General features: G+C 41.6%; 2 protein-coding genes across 2 annotated transcripts in view; one reads left to right on the forward strand and one right to left on the reverse strand.

The window, feature by feature from the left end:
* The window catches only part of COL4A5 (collagen type IV alpha 5 chain), a 669,904-nt gene that overhangs the window by 382,811 nt on the left and 265,038 nt on the right, over window positions 1–22,055 (forward strand). The window lies entirely within an intron of this gene.
* AMMECR1 (AMMECR nuclear protein 1) overlaps window positions 1,330–22,055 on the reverse strand; it is a 94,163-nt gene continuing 73,437 nt past the window's right edge. The window contains exons 4-6 of the mRNA XM_063313330.1: window positions 10,438–10,528; window positions 8,170–8,266; window positions 1,330–5,756 (exon numbers count right to left, since the gene is read on the reverse strand). Coding sequence (XP_063169400.1) covers window positions 5,642–5,756; window positions 8,170–8,266; window positions 10,438–10,528 — 303 coding nt within the window. The 3' untranslated portion in view covers window positions 1,330–5,641. The remainder of the gene's footprint in view (window positions 5,757–8,169; window positions 8,267–10,437; window positions 10,529–22,055) is intronic.

Genomic DNA, 22,055 nt, shown 5'->3' on the forward strand with positions numbered 1-22,055 from the left:
TCAGGATATGCAACTAGTTTCTTTCCTTCTGGCCAGTTTATAGAGATCCACGTATCCTGACCCAACTCTGGACTAGGAATGAAGTCAAACGTGGCTCTTGGTAACCCTTCAATTACCTGGCTGGCCAATTTTTACTTGAATGACGAAAGGAAGTATTTTAAGATTTAGAGACGGTGAATCCGAAGCATCTTTGACTGAATTTAGAATGCTGTTCTGCCCAATGAATGGAAAAGGGCTGACTTGTTTCCCCTTCTCAATTGCAGAGTGGCAATTAAGTGTAAACCGCTGGCCTTTATTGTTCAGTAGTCAAAAGTAGGGTATTCTGAACTGCTGCCCAATTCCAAGGCTGTGATATAACTGAGGGACAAGAAATTGTAGTTTCCTCTATGATACCACCCCGATCATGACATCATTTATGTAGAACCTTGAGTATTTTGTGAGAAAATCTAGCAGGATGGCCACAGAAGGGTACCTACAGCAGCTGGATACTACCGGGTAATACTCAAACCATCATTCCTCAGGACCAGCTGTCTTTGCTTCTGTTCAGGAGGGGGGTAGAAAAGTATCTGGAGCATAATTCCCCCTTCCATAGCAAGCTAACAAGATGCCTCCATTCCAGCTTGTCTGTATGCCTCTATGCCAGTGTTCCTCAACCTTGGGGACTTTACGATGTGTGGCCTTCAACTCCCAGAATTCTCCAGTCAGCATTCTGGGAGTTGAAGTCCACACATCGTAAAGTTCCCAAGGTTGAGGAACACTGCTCTACGCATTGAAAAAGACGGCTTCTTCTCTGTGCAGTGAGAAAGAGGCAATCTGATGGGCAAGTAAGGAAAAGGGCACAAAAATCATTCTGGGCTGGACATGTTTCCTATAGCTGAACTGTAGCAATCTGGAGGTCTTTGGGGGTGGAGGAAGCTTGCATTATCGTTTTAACCAGGCATGTGGGAATTAAGAAAGTCCCCTTCACACACAACAGGAAAGCAAGCTGGTTTGGATGTTGCAGATGTTATGACTTTACATCTAGCAGGTGCGGTCAAGCTGCAATCCACCACCCAAAACATCCTGGACTGACCCTGCAACAGATTCTTCCTCCTGCAGACTTCCCTTGAAACCATGGGACACGCAAACCTCTGGGTTCACTTTCGTATCAATGCATATTCCAAAACCAAGTAAACTTTCCTAAAGTTTACTTCAAGGCTCTCCAGCTTCTGCTCTATTCTCACAAAAGGAGGGGGCCTTTTCTAGATCCTGTCGTTCCTTCTGGTTGAACGCAACCAGATCAAAAACTTAAGGCATCAAGTATAAGGAAAGCATAACTACAACCAGCTGTGATTTTTCCTTATTTTATTGGGTAAATGATTTAAAAGGTAATAACAATAGTGTTAAAACTACTACAATATCTTTCCACAGCCATATCTCACAGACCCACAAGTTACCTTCTAGAGTTTTTTTTTTTTGCTTTTTCCTCATTTTTACCTTTAAGCCATACTTATAAAATGCCCGTTTTAATCAACAGTTTCTTCACACTAATAGCAAATAAACATGGAAATAAGAAGAATCTAGTTTTAATGGAAGGAGGTTTGTGGTAATCTGTGATAATATTGTAATCAATAGTCAAAGGAAAAAAAGGGGGGGCTTTCGAGCTACTCCAGGTAGGTCTTCTCCCCATCTATGTCACTTTTTCCATTGAAGGTAACTAATTATTATGCTGGTGAACAATTAATTCTTGTAACATATAAAACACTAAAATAACTTAGAAACTAGATCCAAATCTTTTGGAAAGAATCAGCTTTGATATACAAAAACAGTCATAAGTTGTTACAAAAGTTTTTTTTTTTTTTCTCAGTGCATTTATGTACCAGTGTGGCAACTGGCTTCAGAGCAGAAGGAAGTATTTCTTTCCTTCTGAAACAGTAATAAAAAAACAAGGAAAACATATCTTTGTATATAAAGAATCATTGCTGGTCTTAAGAAGTGTAACCAGAAACCCTTAGAATTTGAGAGGCACATTTCGGGTTTCTATATTATTTTATTTAAACATAAAAGTCACCAGTTTATTCAATGGAGGAGCTGCAGAAGTTCCTCAAACTTAATTAACATCACTAGCAAAAATCAGTTAGAAACTGTACAAAAAAATAAAAAAGTTAACCCATTTGCATCCTGCAGAGACTTGGAAGGATCGGAAGGCAGGCATTAAGCAGCAGCATTGAGGCTCGACTGGAGGTGTCTTTGGTTCGCTCCAACACACAAGAATGTCACCAGACAGTTTCAAGAACCCGCACAGTTGAGGACACGTCAGAGAGGCTGAGATGATCAACGTGAAGGGGGTGTGTGGTGGGCCAGCCGCTCCCAGCCGACAGCACGTCAGCACAACGCGCCTCCTCTCTCACCACGGGCCATGCCCAACCCACGAGCAAAGGTGGTGTGACGCCACACGCCACACCACCCAAATCTCCCCTGGATGGGACGGTGGTCCTGCAACGTCCTCTCTTCTAGCTCCAGCCAGACATTCGTTCTCCAACTGCCCTTAACCACACGGGTGTAAGAAATAAAACATTTAAAGCTAAACTAAACCTTTTTTTTGTTTGTTTGTTTTTGGAATGAAATAAGGCAAGAAGACCACAACCACTGCCCGGACAACGCTGGCCTGTCGCTCAGTGAGCAAAAACAGGGGACTCTGTCTCGGATTTCACACGGACGCGGCTTCGCAGACCGAGGAGGAGGTCCTCGTACTTTGGGCCTCGAGTCTGGGTGAACACCTGCGACGTGCAGGGCGGCTCATGGGATTCCGCAAGAAACGGAGTCACCTTGGCAGCGCAGGCGCTCCCCTGCTCCGAGAGGCACCCCGGGAGAAACGCGCGTCACTGAAGCGACCGGATCACCGATATGTACGACATTATCGCTGATGCGTCTCGCCAGCCTTGCAAGATTGCAGGAACGGGTCTCGGAACAAACATAGTCACAACAGCCTCAAAAGGGTCTGGAGGTTTTTTTGGTTTTGTTTTTTTTAAAGCACACCTTTCCAGTTTGTTCAACCCTTTGAACTACAGCTGTTGTCTTTCATTAAATTCCCAAAAGCAATAGCTACTGAGAGACCCAAAACAGAAAACAAAACAAAAAAAAATACATATATTTTGTGCATTATGCTGACAAGATGATCCTTTTTTTTTTTTCCTCCCCCAAGCCATGGTGGGAAGTATTGCTGACCTCTTCCTTCAAACCCTGCAGGATATTTCATTTAAATCAGTATATCATTATTACACTGGTAAGAAATTCTGTATAACATCTGCATATATTGAGGATTTTTCTTTTTTTCTAAAAAAATCTGATATGATTTTAAGAGTCCGCATGACCAGTCACGTGACCTGCTCAAGATGATTAGCACCTTTAAATACACATATATATTCTTTATATATATATATATATATATATATATATATATATATATATATATATATAAATAAAATAGATCTTTTAAAAAAACTTTTAACATTGAGCTCACCCAGAAGCACGAACGGTAATGAGAAAGATTGCTGGGGGTGGGGTGGGGGCTGTTGGGTGGCCATGGTAGATACTCCAAACGCTTGCAGCAGAGACATTTTTTGTGTGTATTTTAACTTGTGCTCAAGTTTCCCTTTCAAGGGCAAAACAGGGAAAGTTGCATTAGACAGCAACAGACAATACTTTTCACATGAAAATGAACCCCCTTTCCCATTCTCCAGATAGGAAAGACACCACAGAACTTTCCTCATCTGTTGCCCATTTTTCTTTTTTTCAGGACTTTTTGCTTACTTGAAAATTAAGGCATCGAAACAGAAAGTTAAGATTTGGATGTTAAATACTGTGGATCGAAGGAAGGACAGTGGTGAAATGGCTCTCTCCCTGCCTCTGCATGTAGGACCAGAGCCAATTCTTTGAATGATGTTCCAGGGCCTGTAATACGCCTCGCTGTCTGTTATTGTGGAAAGTCTGTATTTATGAAGATCACGCCCTTACCGGATGAAACAGGGTGGGACTTCTGCCAAAACATTATCTGCCTCATCCAAGATGATGTTCTTCTAATTCAGGGAAGGACCTCCGATCTACCTCAAAGATCAGAGATCTATTTCGGTGTCATAGAAGTTTGTAAGAGTTCAGAAAGCACCTGAAACGAGAACGGTGTGAAATCCGAGGCCGGCCAGGAGTAGCTGTTTCTGCTACTTCCACCCAGGACAAAGCCCCAGAGACGGTAACGATACCGATGGTGCTACTCAGTACGGTCTCCTATACCTGCTATCCAAAAATACTTCTTGCGCTGCCACTACAGCTTCATAAAAAAGTAACCGCTGCTGGATTTTTAATTTAAAATTAATAAACTTTAGGATTTTTTTTAAAATAGTGGGCTTCTTTTCGTTTTTGACCTTGCGGAGGCTTCAACATAGCTACTTGGGTCTTCACTTCATCAATAAAACCACCCAAAATTGTGTCATCGAGAATTGCTAGTTTGCTATTGAATTTTTAGGGGCAAGCCTTGTAGGGCAGGCAACAAAAGCTGAATTCTGCTCTCAAAAGAACACTTCACACCTCTCTGGGAAGTTTAGAATTTGGAATAGGTGTCTTCTCTTGTGCTTCTCCTGCCTTGCTTTTCTTCCAAAAACAGGTGTCACCTAAGGCACTAATACCTGCTGACTTCCTAACACAACGGTTTCTTCAAGCTAGTCATCCTGGCTACAACAGCAACCAACATCTGAGAAGTTACAAGATGCCTGCGGTGAATTTTGCGCTGCTCGTCAACTTGCTGACGCACGACAGAGCTTGGCAGATCACGCCATCCACCTGAAGCCTGATTTGGGAACTGGGGGTAGAGGGTGGAGGAGAGACAGACCATCATCAGTAAGTTTTTAGTTCCAGTGATTTGAATGGGCAATATTTAGTTGAAGGGACTCGAACCAGAATCCCAACCTGGGTGGGTAATAAAACTCTTCCTATGATTACATCTAAACCAAAAGCACAATTAGTTTCCATCATAATTCATCAATTCAGCTTATCACTGCCATTCGTGTGGGCCTAACAGAACAGGAACCGGAGGCTTACGTAGTCTCTAACAATTTTTATTTCTGGGAATGCTGAGAAACTGATATCTAATCCTGCTCAAGCCTATGCTTAGTCCTGCTTCTGATCTGGATCCAATATTTTATGATTTCAAGAGCAGGCTATTGTGCTTTGCTCCTTTATCTCCCAAACTGACCCATTAAGTTCTTTCCTTCCATCCACAGTTTCACAGACAAATGTGATTGATACAATTCAGTGATAATGAAGTCGAACTTTAAAATGTTCCATTAAAAAAATCTCAAGTTTTTTTTTATGCTGTCATAACAAAACAAAAAAAAAAACAAGAAAATCCAAAAAGCCCACAGTGACTCATTTAAAAAAAGAGAGAGAGAGAGAGAGAGAGGAGAAAGTGAAGGGGTTCTTTGTAACGATGCAGCATTTCCACCCGTTGCCATGGTGAACTTAACCTGCCACGGAGAAGCGTCATCATGGCAACGGAAACTATCATCATAAAATGGTACAGTAATAGAGATAGCTAGACCAGGAAGGGGCTGGTTCTCCTGGGAAGAGGTTTGCAGAAAAGTCCAGAGACTGGTCATACGGCTCGGTGTCAGGAATAATGGTTGTATGGTGGAAGGGAGTGCCCGATGCCATTCTGGAAGTGATGGTGCTGACGGTGGGCAAGGTATTCTGTGTAACTCACGGTCATCTTCTCACTACGATACCTAAAAGGGAAGCGGGGAGAGAAAGAAAAGAGAGAAGAGAGAGGGGTTTAAAGAAAAAAGGAAAAGACAGGTTTAATCCCCTAAAGCAGGAAAAAATTCTGGTGAAAGACAAAGTTTCTGTTTACTGTAAGCCAGGGTTTCTCAACCTTGGCAACTTGAAGGGCTTCTGGTGGTAATGGCGGCTTGAACAGCGCCTCTTTGCGATTTAGCTTCGCAAGCAGACCTAGCAGCACGGCGTTTTAGGGCTCGGGCAGGGTCCCCTGGAGCCCAAAAGTGTTCCCTGGATAAAGGAGAACCCTAGGAATTGCCCCCCGTGTCCTCCGGACGTCTGGTCATAGCCAGAAGATCGTAAATGGAGTTTACAGATCGAGCGGTGAGTGATCAGCTGGGAGGTGGAGTGTCATCCTTTCCCAAGCCGTGCTGCAGCCGTTCAAACGGACTCTAAAACTGACCACCCCATTTCTTAATGCACCAATTTACTTGCCTTTTCTTTGCTTAAAAGAGGCTTTTTCCAACACAGAGATGAGCTTTCTCTTGGTAACTTGTACATTATTTTTGAAACTTAGCTGTTGAGCACTCAAACTTGGTTTTGTACTTTATGTTTTGGGCAAAAAGAACCAAAAGCTGAACTGTAGATTTATTTCATAGAAGCAAAGGAATGAAATATAAAATTAATTAATTAATTAATTAATTAATTGGCGGTATTATTGTTGTTTCCTTTTGGTATTTAATGAATCTGTCCTGTTGGAATCGGAATTTATATGCTCAAAGATGGAAGGATGCACCAATTCCCTCAATGGAGGATTGATGATTAAGTTAATGGAATTGGTGCAAATGGCTAAACTGGCAGCATTGATAAGAGAAAATACTATAACTGGGTTTGTTTCTATTTGGAAGCTGCTTTTGGATTTTTTGATTGTAACACAAACAAATGAAGTTTTGATTTTGGGTTTTGATGATTAAATGGTTTGATTTTAGAGAAATAATGTTACTAAATGTTTAATTAATAGCAAGAGATTAAGATTGACTGCACTGTTAATAGCAAGAGATTAAAGTTGAATGCTTCTGTCTTCCTGCCCAGGCCACACTGCTGAAGTTTCATAGTGTGCTTGATGGAAATCGATGACAGGGTTTTCCACGATTTTGAAATGGAGATGCAAAATTTTTAAAAAGTGGGTGGGGAGGGAGGAGAAAATCCCAACTCTGCCTGTTTTTTAAATCACTGCTTCTATCTTCTGTGACCTCTTGCCCCTAAAACATAACGTACAGCCGCCAGGCACCAACAGGTTGTCCAGCCTCAGTCATGAATCAGAATAATCACTTTATCCATGACTGTGTGGATCTGACAGATCATCCGCCCCTTCACCAACTTACTCAGAAGTGACTATCTAGTAATGGTCCCAAGACTCAAATCTTTCCAAAGGACTCTTACTACTGCATTGTAAATGGAGGCAGGATCCTCTTGGAAGAACTGGTTTTCTCTTTGATCCAAAATCCCAAACCTTTTCCTGGTATATTTCAATAGCCAGGACTGTCAGCAACCTACAACTTCTCCTAGCAGCTATCCGGATAAAAGGATGGAATTGTGTCCTATTTGGCCAGCTGGGAATATTCACTAAGAACAGACCAGCTCTCATGGATGGGAGAGGCCCTCCTAAAGTGTGCATTTTATGACTGAAGCCTTCAATGCTATTGCTGGGGATGCTGCTTCAGAAAAATGGTGGGCAAACTACCATCCTGCAGGTAGCCCTCTAAGCAACTCATAAATGCCTGGGATTGAAAACTGCAGACTTGTTGTTTTCCTGGGGGGAGAGGTGAAGGAGTAAAATGGCTACTTTAATATCCCCCAAGGACTTAAGCATTCATTAAAAACCTACCCAGGTTTCGCTCCTTCAACTTCTACCAATCCCAAAAAAAAAAAAAAAAAAGTTTTACTCCTTCACCTCTCCCCCCAGGAAAACAACAAGTCTGCAATTTTCAATCCCAGGCATTTATGATTTGCTTAGGGGGCTACCTGCAGGATGACCATTTGCCACCCAAGGCCCTGCCCTTCCTGCAAACCCCATGCAAGGCAGAAAGAGGAAAAACTTTGCTTATTGGGCATCTGTTCGAATGTGAACTTTTCTCAATGGGAAAGATCCCATTCTGAGTTTGAAATGCCCCACTCTGAGCATTGAACAGGCTGCTTGGAAGAATGTGCAAAGGTACAAAAGCAGAGCTATTTGGAATCCTTGAAATATGCTCACCTGCAAAAAACAGCCATTTCACAGTTCAAATGCGAAACAGTAGGAACAATTTTCACCCCCCTACTGCACCTTCTTACCTGCCGCTGGTGTAGAGAAATGTTTAATTTACTGCAGATATATATCTATATATCTATAAAATAAGCAAAACACAGGATAGGACTGCTTACCTGGTCAGTTTTATTGTTTTCCTGAAATCATTTGTAATTGGAGCTTTGTAACCTCCTTTCCTCAATAAGGAATCTATGGTCTGGATATGGTCCCATCCTGTTGAGATTAGCAGAGAACACATCAGAAAATCAGCTATCAAAGCTCTGCAAAAAGTTTAACTGATTGCAAAGAATACCAAAGGCCTGGAAATTTGTATTCCCAATGGGAATTATCACAGGTAAGCTAGTTGAAGCTGAACATCGCCAAAGGAATTTGTAATAATCCTAAATAAATGTTACTCTATTATCAGTGTTGTTGTTCAGTTACGAGAACCGCATCACACAATGACTAATCCCTAATCTGGCCCCCACTGGGGAGGATGGAACCTGTAATTCAACAGTTCCACAGCACACACAGCCAGGAAAGACTAGGTTGGGGATTGACTTGGGTCTAGGAAAAGAAAGCCTAAATTCAAATTGTCATGGTGTTTTTTGATAGCAGACATTGTAGGAGGACAGTCACGTTAGTCTACAGCAGTAAAAAAAACCGACCAGGAATCTGGTAACTTCTTTTGCGACTAACACATTTGCTTATGTCTTTCTAAATAAAGTTTATTAGTCAGACATGATGTTCATTGGGGAATCTTGAGCAGTTGTTGCTGTTTTCAGCTTTTGGCTTTCTGGATGCTTTTCCTGTAATAACAGAAGGGTGGAGGAAAGGTAAATTGGTGTTCCCCTTGTATATTTATGTTCCACATGGCCAACTGAAAATCAGTGTAGCTTAAAACAAGCCAATGTTAAAGGCTCTTGAAATGAAATCTACTTCGTAGCATGAAGTTCAGACGTGTACCTTATGTTTTATGCTGCGTCACAGCATTGGAGGGGATACAATTCTTACTGACCCAAGGACCATGCAACCCAACCAGCACAACTGTTGCTTGGTTCCTGCCTGTTCAAAGGGTCTTGAGAGCAGAGCCAATGAGAATAGGATTAACTACTGGAGAGTGCCAACAGCAACTTGATTTTAGAGGTCTCCATAGATGGGGGCTTCCCACCTGCTCTGCGAAGCCAGCAAGCCATCAGCAAGGAGACTTCCATGGTTTCTTAGAAGATCCAAGTTTATATGAGACCAAGCTGAAACCACCATCCCATGCTTCTGAGTTCAGCACCTTTTGGGTATTTTGCCTACCACATACAAGGAATGATTCATTAAGAGTCATCCATGGTGGTCTTTTTTAAAACAATTCACAAATCCATATAGGTGCAAACAATAAAAACATCCCTTCCTCCCCTGATTCTGGAAACAAAGTTATTCTGAAATAATTCATTTCAGAATTAATCATGAAATCGTGTCTGCAGGTTTGTTTTGTAGAAGTCAATGACAACATCCATGCAACTTTCCCAAATTATGAGCAGGAGATCCTGTGCTTTCACAGCATGGAAGTCTTGATAAATACAGAACCTCTAGTCAGACTTTTTTAAAAAGTCCAATCTCCTACCAGTGAAAACTTTACTCGCACTTACACTCTGAAATGGAACTGTCACCCTCTGAAGGCAAACTCTGTATTTGGTTTTCACAAAGTATCACTGATGCCAAGGAGCTGTGTCCATGGAATATTTTGGCTGATGACAACTTTCAGCTGAAGGCTGGGAATTTAGGCAGTGTCTGTTATCTCAGCCTTTCCTCCATGTTTATGATGGATCTTTACGTCCTTTGTAAGGGGGCTTAGAGATACTCTATAGAATATGAAGTCAATTTTATGACTCAGATTGCACCTGATAGGGCCAATTCTATTTCTTTGACTTGTATGATATACTTTTTAAAATAATTATCTCAACAGTCTATCTTAGGAGTCTACCTAAAAGTAATGTGGGAAGACAGTCCCAGAGCAGCTGGACAAGAGGACATTTTTAAAAATGAAATGCTTTCCTCCATGGTGACATGGCTCCTTTAGAAGAGCTTTCTGCATGGCTGGTGTCTACAGCCTTCTGTCATGACATCTTGAAGGCCTATTTTGCTCCACTGTCTCCCACCGCTGTTTGGCCCAATGCTGTCCTGTTAAGATTGCTGCAACGTATGACTGGATCGCTGCAATCGAGGGAAGCATTCCGAACCAGGGGATTTGTTTTCTACAGATACAGAAGTGGCATTTAAAAGAAGAGTCATCCCTTACAATTAAAGTACTGCTCCATCATCTGACATCAGTGCAAGGTCAAATATTGCATTTTAAGTTCCTAGGTATGTTTAAATTCTTCACCAGATCATATGAGATAAAGTGCAACAATGACCTTGCTCCTTTGCAACCTCCGGCAAGTAGGTGGCGGTGCGTTTTGATCCTTTTTCATTGATGAATTCTATTCTAATGCCATGTACACCCACCTGAAAGAAACAGGCAGTTTTATTAGTACATTTTAAAAAAATGACAACAAAGAGATTGTTAGAAATATAAAACTCCAAGGAGTCAATTTTGTATGATTATTATTTGACCTTTTTTCTTCCTTTCTAGGTTTTTTTTCCCTTTTAAAAGCACTTCAGTTTAGCCAATCTGAATGGGAGAGCCCTGGACAAGAACACCTATTTCTCATTTTATTTATTTATTAAATTTATACACCACCCATCACACTATGGAAGTGACTCTGGGAGGCTTTTGGGATGCAGTGGGAGAGGGATGGAACCATTTAGTGTCTCTTCTGGTACCCATGGCAGCTCACACCTAAAGTCTCAGTCGCGAATGTATCTGCTTTGCTTCCTTTGTCAAAAGTGATGACATTCAGCCTGTCATACCTAGGCTGAGGCTGCTAAATCCAAAGTTCAGGAGAAGCAGCTGGTCACTTACAAACATAATGAAACTGACAAGCTTAACTTTATTTCAAGAAGCTGGGAGGAATCAGCCGATCCAGACATCTAGGTAAGGTATTTTCTGAGCCCTTGTGGCAAACTGCACTCTTGGCTAACCAAGCAGTGTTCTCAACCGTGGCAGCTTTAAGATGGGTGGACTACAACTCCCAGAATTCCCCAGCCAGCAAAGCTGGCTAGGGAATTCTGGGAGTTGAAGTCCACCCATCTTAAAGCTGCCATGGTTGAGAAAAACTGAGTTAGAGAGACATTCAAATGCTAGGTCACCAAACATACTGCTATGAAGTACTAAATGAAGAGAAGATTTGTGTGTGTTTACTTTAGAGGCATTACCAAGAGATTCAAATGCCACTGGTACAAATTACTTTGGACCATGGTCCTTTTCAGCTTTTTTTTTTTTTTTAGGAAGTTCTGAGTTGTTTTTATTTTTTAATGAGATGCCATTTTTCTTGTGCCTGGTGGTGATTCAGAGAAGTTAAATGTGCATCTTCCTAGATAGCTGGGAATGAAGAATATGATAGGTCCCCTGGATCAAAAACAAACCCAAAGCACCTCTCATTTGATCATGCTGACGTAGATAAGATTCTTACTCAGAACAATATTGCGTAGGGAAATGCAACCTTTTTCTCAGTTGGTTTGGAAAAGGATACATCTTTTCCAAAGCTGGCTCAGGAAGCTCATGAAAGCAGTTTTACACCTGTCTAAATAACTATTTGTATTCAGATTACAAATACTAACTATGATGTTAACTAAGCTGAATGATAGTTTGGTGAATGAGATGGTGGGTCAAAACAAGGCATTTCTATCAAAATGAACATACAGGATTCCCTCCCCAACCCTTTCCTGTGGCTACTTGGGTTGCATAGCTGGAGCTTGTGTCCCACAACTAGGAGGCTCAAGAATATTCAACAACCACTTAGCAGACTTAGGTGTATTTCAAGATACAAAATACATCCATGGTCAATTTCACCTTCATGTCACCAAGAGAGTAGAAAATAATAATCTGGTTCCTAAACTCTGAGACATCTATGTTACAGTGCATTATGTTACGTGCTGAACTTGATTTCCAAAAAGCAAAGCTTGATATACAAGAATAAATAAGCAAGAATTCATGACTATCTCTGTGGACCAGATTGCATGGAGAAATAATGCCCTGAAGTTGACTGTAAACAGAAAATAGTAATATGTCAGATGGATAACAGGGTCTCACAACTTCAGTGTCACTGTTAGAAATGAAGCTGGTGAGAGAGAACCAGCAGTTCCCAGGCTCAAGTGAACCATTATGTCATTACTACCTAGCTGCCTCCCTCCCATAACCTTGAAGAGAATGGTCAGATACTTGTTGACTTGGAAAGATGGAGGAAAAAAAAGCCCAGAATTTAAATCCTGGAGCACAGATATTATATATAGGCTTTGATTCCTGTGTGCTAAGCAGAGAGATGTATTAGTGTATATCGCTCTGTTCTTGCAATCAGGAAACTAATCCTGTCATGTCTGGGAGTCTTCTTGCGAGAAACAAGTTTCTGAATATGGGGTTAAGGGTCTGGAGACTTCAGATGTATTGTATTGTATTGTATTTATTTATTATTTTATTTATTAAATTTAGCCGCCGCCCATCTCCCTCAATACTTGAGATGTATGTCTCAAGTCTAGCATGAAGCCTGCACTTACATCCACACCAAGTTTCTCCAAGCAATGCTGCTGCAAAAGGACAGTCAGGCAAAATGTATTGTATTTGGAGGAGAAATTGTCAGCATGCTCTTATGAATAAGCTTAAGGTTTTGTCTACCAGGACAAATTATAAGCTGCAGAAAAATATTTGTCCTGGGCCTCTGAGTCAGTTTTTGATTCCCAGTGACTGCCCGGACTAGTCCCTACAGTTGTCTTGGCAAGGTTTTTCAGAAGTGGTTTGCCACTGCTTCCTTCCTAGAGCTGAGAGAGAGGGACCAGCCCAAGGTCACCCAGGTGGCTTCATGCCTAAGGCGGGACTAGAACTCCCAGTCTCCCGGTTTCTAGCCTGATGCCTTAACCACTAGACCTAACTGGCAAAAAATATAAATTGCTTCAAAAGGTCATCCTCCCTCCCTCCGACTGTTTTCAATCCTAACTTTCTATTGTACAATTTTTAAAACAGGCTACTCATAGAGTCAAAGAAATAGCCAGACTGAGTTTTGCACTCAGCTCTGAAGCAAGCTACATCTGTACTGCAGCTGCTGCAAACTTGGTGTGGGGATGCTAAGGACAGAGTTAAATTTATTTTTTATTTTTGTTTTTTAAATTTTTATCCCGCCTTTATTATTTTTATAAATAACTCAAGGCAGGGAACATACCTAGTACTCCTTCCTCCTCCTATTTTCCCCACAACAACAACCCTGTGAGGTGAGTTGGGCTGAGAGAGAGGGACTGGCCCAAAGTCACCCAACTGGCTTTCATGCCTAAGGCGGGACTAGAACTCACAGACTCCTGGTTTTTAGCCCGTTGTCTTAACTACTAGACCAAACTGGCTCTAGTGCAGGGTGAAAAGAGAGTGGGACCCTGTAAGTTAAGTAATTTTAAACCTGATGAACAATTTAATTTAAAGTTGAGTTTATGACTCCAAAAGTAGGTAAAATGCAGGGTTCTACACAGGAGAGTTATCCCTCAACGGAATCTTCAATCCCTCCCAGATATCTCCTTGAAGCTACAGATGATGACAATCAAAAGAGCTCATCAAGGGTGACAAATGTGCTTTGGAAATGTTGATCCAGGTATGTACACAATAACTGTGCTTAGGTATCTAATATATGCACTCTTCTTGATTAGGAAAGTCTTATCAAAGAACAAGAGTATCATCACTTGGTAGAGGGGAATGATGCAGCTCTTTTCATAGTGCTCCCTATATTTATTTAATACCTACCTACCTACCTACCTTATCCTGTGTCCTTTCCCCCCAAGAAAATTGCAAAATTGTTGTATTCTGTGGTCTATATGCAGAGTTATATTTCAACTTTAAAAGACAGTGGAATCAGATCTTCTTACTGACACTGAAGGGGTACAAATATATTCATCACTATAAGCATGAGTTGGGCCAACATCTACACTTCAGTACAAGCTGCTTAGACTGTATGTGTTGTGATTTAAACACAGTGCTAAACCACAGTTTAGCATACATACAGAAGGTAGCAGTCTGACACTCTGCAGAAACCGAAACTGCAATCAAGTTTTAATTAGGGCTACTTGAACAACAGGTGGCAATCTTAGCTTGTTGAGAAAAACCAAGCAAAGCACTACCTTGGTTTGGATGAAACAACTAACTGCACGTTAGTTTTACATGTAGATGCCTCTGAAGTGAAGAATACAAGTGAAAGGCTATATATACTGTACATTTAAATTTACATTATAGATGAACATAACTTGGGTGCAGCCTTTCTGTGGGTTTAGGGGACTGGCAAGACTCTTTCCTCCTGTCTGAATCTGTCAAATTGCTAAGATTGTTATTAGAAGCCAGATTCTTTGTAACCCATCCTGTCTCTGTGGAAATGACAGTGATTAACAGAGATGAGAGCTTTTTTTGATAGTGATCCTCTAACTCTTCCTTTCTCAGTTCATCTAGCACAGTAATTTTTTTTTTAGAAAGCAAGTTAAAACCATCCTTTTTCTAGGATAGTCATCAGTTTTAGATTAGGATTTGACCTCTCCTGAAGTACTAACTGCTCTGCTGTTCTTGTACCAGACACCTGACTTTACACTTGTTTTAAGGAGAAAACATGTTTGAAAACAGCAGGCAGGGATTCTAGTAATTGTAAGCCCCTCAGTCTAGAATTATCTATCTAGGACAGACTGTGTCCTACCAGAATCTGTTCCCCTCCCTTAGCAGCTGGGATTTGGCCACCAATTTTGATGAACTGCCTCTAGGTGGAAATAAAGACAGGGATGGAAAAAGCATCACTCAATCATCTCAATCCCTCTCCTGCTTCGTGATGATGAAAGGGACTATTGTTGTCTTATCTACAAGTTCACCCCTCAACACAAAATAAATGGATGCATACAAGTCGTTAGTTTAAAATAAAATCTCCTTCTAGCATCTAACAACAGTCACATCAAAGCAATTTTTCAGGAAATTTGACAGGTCCAGATAATGAAACTTCATAATGAAAATGAAAAACTAATTTTCAGGAATCACTCAAAAGGGCAGGGCCGCTGATAATGTCAGGTTTCTGGGGAGCAGCTTTTGAAATCAAATCTTATATGAGCTTGTGGTGACTGGGATTGAGTGGATTCTGCCCCACCCAGATTTCTCTAGCCTGTGTGGTGCTATTAGAGGGTATATCCAACTATCACAGCCTTCTAAATTCTATGCAGTTCACAAGTTGATTTGGTATACCCTCTACTACTACTATACTACACCTAGAGCCATTCAGATCATTTCCATTAGAACTCCATTGTCCCAGCTGCGTGGCAATTGAGGGTACTGGCTGAGAATACAGGTAGTCCTGCATTTATGACCACAGTTGGGACTAGAATTTCCATCGTAAGTCGTTGCGGTCGTAAGTAGAGTCACCACATGACTGGACCTGATTTTACGACCATTTTTACGTCATTGAGTGAATTCAGCTTCCCCAATGGGCGTCGCAAAATGCAATCACATGACCATAGGATGCTGCACCCAGTTGTAAATGCAAGCCGGTTGCCAAGCGCCTGAAATGCAATCGTGTGACCGGGGGGTGATGTGACATTTTGCAATGCTTGGAAGTGCTTTACAGGCTGTAAAGCACCCATTCCGAGGCCATCTTAACTTTGGACTGCTGTTAAACAAACAGTCGTAAGTTGAGGACTACCTGTAACTAGAGTTGGGTAGTCCAGCCCAGCTGAAGGGCACCAGATTGGAGGGAGCTGATACAGCTTACTGGAGGCTATACAGGCATGAGACCCATTCTGAAGATCTTCATGATATGAAAAATTGTCTCTTCCTTCCAAAAAAATTAAAGCAGGGATTGAAAGTCATGCATTCCAACTAACAGCATGTCTTTCCTATTTCCTCGTATCTAAACTTGGAACTTTAACCCTCCCACTCTCCTCGACACAGTATTTGAAATTCAGATACAGAAGAGGCATAACAAAAACAAGGAACTTGTCCATTTGGCGTAAGAAGCTGACACACACACAAACCCCAGGTAGCCACATCCTGCATGAGCAAGTTGATAAGCAAAGCACCCGAGGTTGACCACAGCTTCCAAGTGATATTCTGGTTTGTCCGAAAGCCATTAACCTTGGCCTCCTAGTATGGGTGTAAAGGAAGCCGTGGTTAACTGTGTTTTCTTGCTTTTTTGCTGCTTGCACAAAGGGATACTAAGAGGCTGCTTGTGATAAAGGACGTGCGAGTGTACCTCTCAACTTGCTGAGGTGCTGATCGTTCAGCCATAGCTGCTGTAGACATGAGCGTGATCATAGGAAGCAGCTGAAGAGCATTTCAAGGGGCCAAACAAAAGCTTGAATACAAAGACGATCCTGGATGAATGGTTGGCTATCACAAAGTAGCGTTAAAAGCTGACATTTGTCCAATTCCTGTCTGTAAGAAGAACAACGTGCTGCTGTGTGTTTTCTTCTTTAGGCAAAAAGTATGCCAGACATTTGTCCACGCAACTGCCGCTACCTTGTGGCCACCTCTCCCTTCTACGCTTCTCTGGGGGGTGGGCAAGGGGGGAGGGACAGCTCGAGGGGGAGGTTTCAGGCACCCCTTTCATCCCTTAAAAACTCAGCCTACTTTCCCCAAAGAATCTAGCAGCATGGCTATCTCAATGTCTTTCAAGCTCGCTGGATCTATTTTACTCCTTAAGTCCCACCCCAAATGGGCTAAGTATTTGACCCTGCCTCTTCCAGCAGGGACATCATGACATCATTGCTGTGGCTTCCCTGGGAAAAATTAAACCACTGCCCCGGCTGCAAGGTTTGGGGAAGAAAAGGGAGTTAGTCCTAACCTTCTGCCCTTGAAGAATGTGCAAGCAAAATACTGTTGTAGTCTGATGGGACAAAAACAGGGCACCTTTGCCATTACGTGCTAGGTTCTCAGTGAAAGGGAACTGTGGCAAAAAGGAGTAACTACGAAGGCCCTAGTATTTCTTTCCAGGAAATGTTCAGTGAAGCAAAGGGAAGGGTATCCTGCCTGGATAGGGGAGGAAGAGAGCTGCTGGAAAATCGATCTAGCAAGCTCTATGACATAGAGAAGACAAGAACATTGTCTCAAATTCTCAATTTTAAACCCGGTACTTAAAAGCATCTGGACTCTGCACATCTTCTCAATCCTGAAAAAAGGTACTTCACTTCTTAGTTTTATCCTTCCCAAGTTTTATCCTGACTCATTTACTGGAGGGAAAAGATACTGGAAATACTCTGGATCCAAAGCTGATTTAATCTGCATCTGGTGGAAATACGCTATTTTTTCTTTTCTTTTCCAAAAAAAGCTATCCCAGTTCTAAGATTGAAAAAAGGATGTAAGCAATCTGTTGACTGTTTTGTTAGGTGGCTGGAAGACACCGCCCAGGACATAGTCTGAGATCCATTAACAGCAGCTAAATCTTCCTATTAACTTCCTTGAATCAACACTATGCCCAAAGAACAAGAATTTGGATTCCAGCCTAAAAAGCTGAATTGACTGATTATGTCTGCTCCCTTGGCAATAAACGGCAATGCAAAACATCTGAACCAATCTGGACTGTGTTTACTGCCCATGTGAAAACCCAGTCTAATTTGGATTTGCAGTATTTTCTTTTAGCAACTATCCCTTCTTGTGGATGTTGCTTCTCGTTTTCTAATGGATGGAGAGGAACTGAATGGACCTCTAGATCAGCATTTAGCTCACACTGAAGTGACCTTGCCTGTTTTGTTAATTGCCTTGTTACTTTGATTGCTATTTTTATGTAAGATGTATTAACAGGATAAACTTTTTTAAAAGTATGCAAATATATGTAAACGAATGATGTTAATGGTTCTAGGAATAATGGAAGGAAATCCTGTGGATGTGTGTCTGTGTGTGCATGAGAGAGAGAGAGAGAGAGAGCGCACGCACACCAGAGACAGGAGAGACTAATGACTGTGAAATTATTCCTGTCTACATGCTCTAATTCTTTCCACTGAAATATAAAGCTGCTTGTCATTTTTCCAATTAAAATATAAAAAAAGACTGTGTAACTAATGCTGTATCTCACAAATGAGGGGCAAGGGTGATCATGCTACAAAGGCCACAGAAAACCCAACCTTATTCTGTTGGAAATCGATTCCTTTTTGCTGCTCCGATTTCACTAAACTATCTTCAAACCCACAAAGAGTGAAATCTGCTTTAAAGAAACAGAACACACACCAGAGCCAGCATTCTCAGGAAGAACTCTTCATTCAATGCAAAAGCAACATCAAATCCTCTGTAGCTGAGACCCTCAACGCAGCCTTTTGGAAGATTCTTTTGCTGAAAGCTGAAAGAATAATTTACTTTTTCAGGCACGGAGAAATGCCAGGCCTACTTTCAGGATGGGTGGAACATATACAGGAGGGAGGATGGCCATACTCCTGTAGGATTTCTATCAAAGGGAACATCACATTCCTCTGATGTCAACACTCAACAATGTCCCCTAGCTGGTGCTCCAACTTTTCCTGTGGAATGGCAGTCATTCACTGATACTAACAATTTTAACAAATGCCCTTGGAAGACTTCTGAGAGAAAAGTCTTATTCCTTGGTTTTTGTAATCTCTCCCAGTGAAAATCAAGAAACTCCGGTTTGCAAATTTCCATCCTGGATTCTGTTTCTTGGTTAGTGGAGGGTAGCTTTCAGTTACCTCGTTTCCTCTAGAAGTGCCAGACTTAAACTACCATAACTAGCCAACCAAGTCTGGCATATCTAGAAGGAATGAGGTTTAGGGAGAATGGAAAAGAGAACAGTGGAATGTTTTGATTTTCATGGAAAGAGGTACCTACACTTTATCTAGTCCTCTTCTTCCTGCATATTTTTCTACTCCCCTTGTCTATGTCCTTGCAGAGTTATGCTGTTCTGACCACAAGGCTTGTCTCTCCAAGCTCCACATAAAACTGCAATTTGCATCTTCCCGTCTCTTGTTTTCCAAGAACGCTGAAAAATTCTGAGATTCATTAACCCTAAAGAACCTTCACATCAACTACACTTCTCTTTTTTCCTTGTTGTTCCAAGTGGCTTGCAGTGTAGAAAATACCACAAAAGTGGTATCAGAGGAAATGGCAGAAAGGAAGTCAGAACAAGTCAATGAAAGAAGAATAGGTGATCGTTAAAATGTCATGTTTTCCACTAAGCTGTTGGGCAAAAAAACTTCACAGAAGAGATGGAAGTAAAAATGAAAGACTGGACTCACTTGAGGTTTCAGACAACCTTTGGACAGGTGAAGATGACAGAGCTGGGTAAGCGAAGGTCACAAGTATGGGTAAAATGGCATATAAGAGGAAGAGACTGCAGATGAAGCGGAAAGCATTGAGAACCTTGATAATAAGCTGAGAAGGATTGGGGATGAGGGGATATTTGGTAAAAGCCCATGTTAAGTATTTAAGAATGGATTTCAAGTCACCCAAACAGCAATAATGGTGAGCAATAGTGGCAGCAGAGATAGGAAGACTGCAGTATTAGCCGTGGAGGTAGCATCTGCCAAAAGAATAGAGGTAAGATTGCATTTAAGAGCTGCGCAGAACTTTGGTATCAGTTGGAAAGGGGTGCTTCAGAATATAAAGGAATGCAAATATGAGCAACTCATTAAAGCACCCATGTCTGCACTTTCTTGGAATCTTGGGAGCAGAGGCAGCTGCCTGAACCAGCTGCAGGGAGTTTGCGTTCCCACACCGTTCAAACCAACCCTTCCCAACAGAATCTCTAGCACTGTGCGACTCTATCCTGTATTAAAGAAGTGATCTGGCAACTGATAAATACAAGGCACATGAAAAAAAGAAAAAGTCAAAACAAACCAACCTAAAAACTCAAGGCTGTGGACCTGTTCAGTATTACTTCCCATCCCCAAAAGGTTCAATTCATGACAACTTCAGTCAACCATATGCATGCATTGCTCCTGGCACGTTGCCTCAAGAGAGCGACTGCAAAGGACGGTGCCTGTATGCCTTAAATGGATTAAATAAATACATGCTTAAAGCCAGATCATGTTCTTGCTGATGCACCCACATAGCAGGCTCTTCATGGGCTAAAAAAGATTTGGAATGCACAAGCTGTACTGCTGTATACAGGCAGCCAGCTTCCCATTCTAAGGAACTCTGCCTGGTCAACTTCGAAGGCCTTTTCTCAGGTCTGAATCATCCGTTGTCCCTGATATCATGTGTTATACTTTTGCCCTTGTTCTCTCTCCCGTTTTTTCACAGCACTGTCCTCTTCTTACCTGTAGTCTCATCCTCTCTCAACTGAAACACAGCCTGTAGTATTTAGAGCCGCCTTTCTAAACTGGGCTGCCTTCCAACTTGCAGAAATCCCCAACCAGCACGGGCATGGTTGGAAATTCTGGGCGTTGACGTTCATGCATCAGGAGAGGGCCAAGTTAGAAAAAGCTAAGTGAACGCATTTCATTTTGAGTGGGAGGATGCTCATTCAATGTTCCCTCAGCGACATCGTTTACTACCTTTCCAAGTCATGTTAAAAATAAACCAGGGTGAAAGGGCCATTCTGACTGCTTTATGTTATTTGAAGGAAAGATGAGATTAAAATGGGAAGTACCTCCTCCTCTTCTAGCGACCTCTTCCAATATCTCATTCTCCCTTTCCATAGCTTAGCTTCCTCCCTCGCTCTCGTTTCTTAGGAATCATCTTACACTGTGTCTCCCTTGAGGAGGTAAGCTGTGATTTTTCATCACGTAATTTGCTCTACATTATCTACAGGCCTGAGTTAAGAATTGTGGGTTTAAAAAAAATGAATTCAATATGGATCCAATACAAGTCATGTTCAAATTAGTGTTTGCCCACAGCTGTCAACTGTGATTTGCTTCAGCCATCTCTATGTTAAAAGGTCTGACACTATGGATACATTCTAATGATCCTTTAAGCTTTCCAATAAAATGCAATTGTATATAAACTAACCCCCTGTCAACACCTTGGAGCTCTCTGGACAATTATCCACACTGTTTGTGATGAAAAATTATGTCTGATTATTAAATAGAAAGCAGCAGGGAGCTCATCTGGGGAGGGAGAAGCGTACATTCCAGACAATCCTATTCTGAATTTCATAACTTTTGGTGTGTATGCCTTCAAGTCAATTTTGACTCCTGGTAATTGCCTGGCAACATTTTCAGATGTGGTTTGCCACCACTGCCTTCTTCCCTGAACTGAGAGAGTATGACCGATCCCAAGTCACCCAGCTAGCTTCATGGCTAAGACAGGACTAGATCTCATGGTTTCCTTGTTTCTAGCCTCGTGCCTTTACTCACCACACCCAACTGACTCTCATGTTCAGAACTTAGTATTTCCGAAGTATTCAACAGGCATTCACTAGACTCACATTCAAAATGAACAGAAGTCTTCTTTTATTCCACTAGAGCAGGGTTTCTCAACCTTGGCAACTTTAAGATGTGTGGACTTCAACTCCCAGAACTCCCCAACCAACATATGCTGAAGTCCACATGTCTTAAAGTTGCCAAGGTTGAGAAACACTGCACTAGAGCTTAGACTGTCATCCCATTCTGCTGAGTATTCAATCAACAACCTAATCTTTAAAGTCTATGTGTGTACTACCCAGCTAAGCCAAACATAGCAAGTAATTGATTGGTATATTCTCCATTCTCTTTCATACATGCACACACACATTTCATATTCTTGAGAAGAGAGAGCTTCAGAGTCTGTGACAAAAAGGAGTACTTTTTAATCCAGGGAAGGGCGATACTGGATGACAGAGGAAAAGAAATGGAAGACTGGAGATGGGAGAGGCATCTCCATGAATACCACTCCCTGCGAAAAAGTAGAATGTCAGCATTTGGCTCTACAGAAAACAGCCCCGTTCTTTGAGACAAAGTCACATGGAGAAAGTATCATCTGACTCCAAAATATACTGTTGCAGTAGCTGAAAAA

The sequence above is a fragment of the Candoia aspera genome, chromosome 12 (assembly GCF_035149785.1).
Source record: "Candoia aspera isolate rCanAsp1 chromosome 12, rCanAsp1.hap2, whole genome shotgun sequence".
In the NCBI taxonomy this organism is placed as follows: Eukaryota; Metazoa; Chordata; class Lepidosauria; order Squamata; family Boidae; genus Candoia; species Candoia aspera.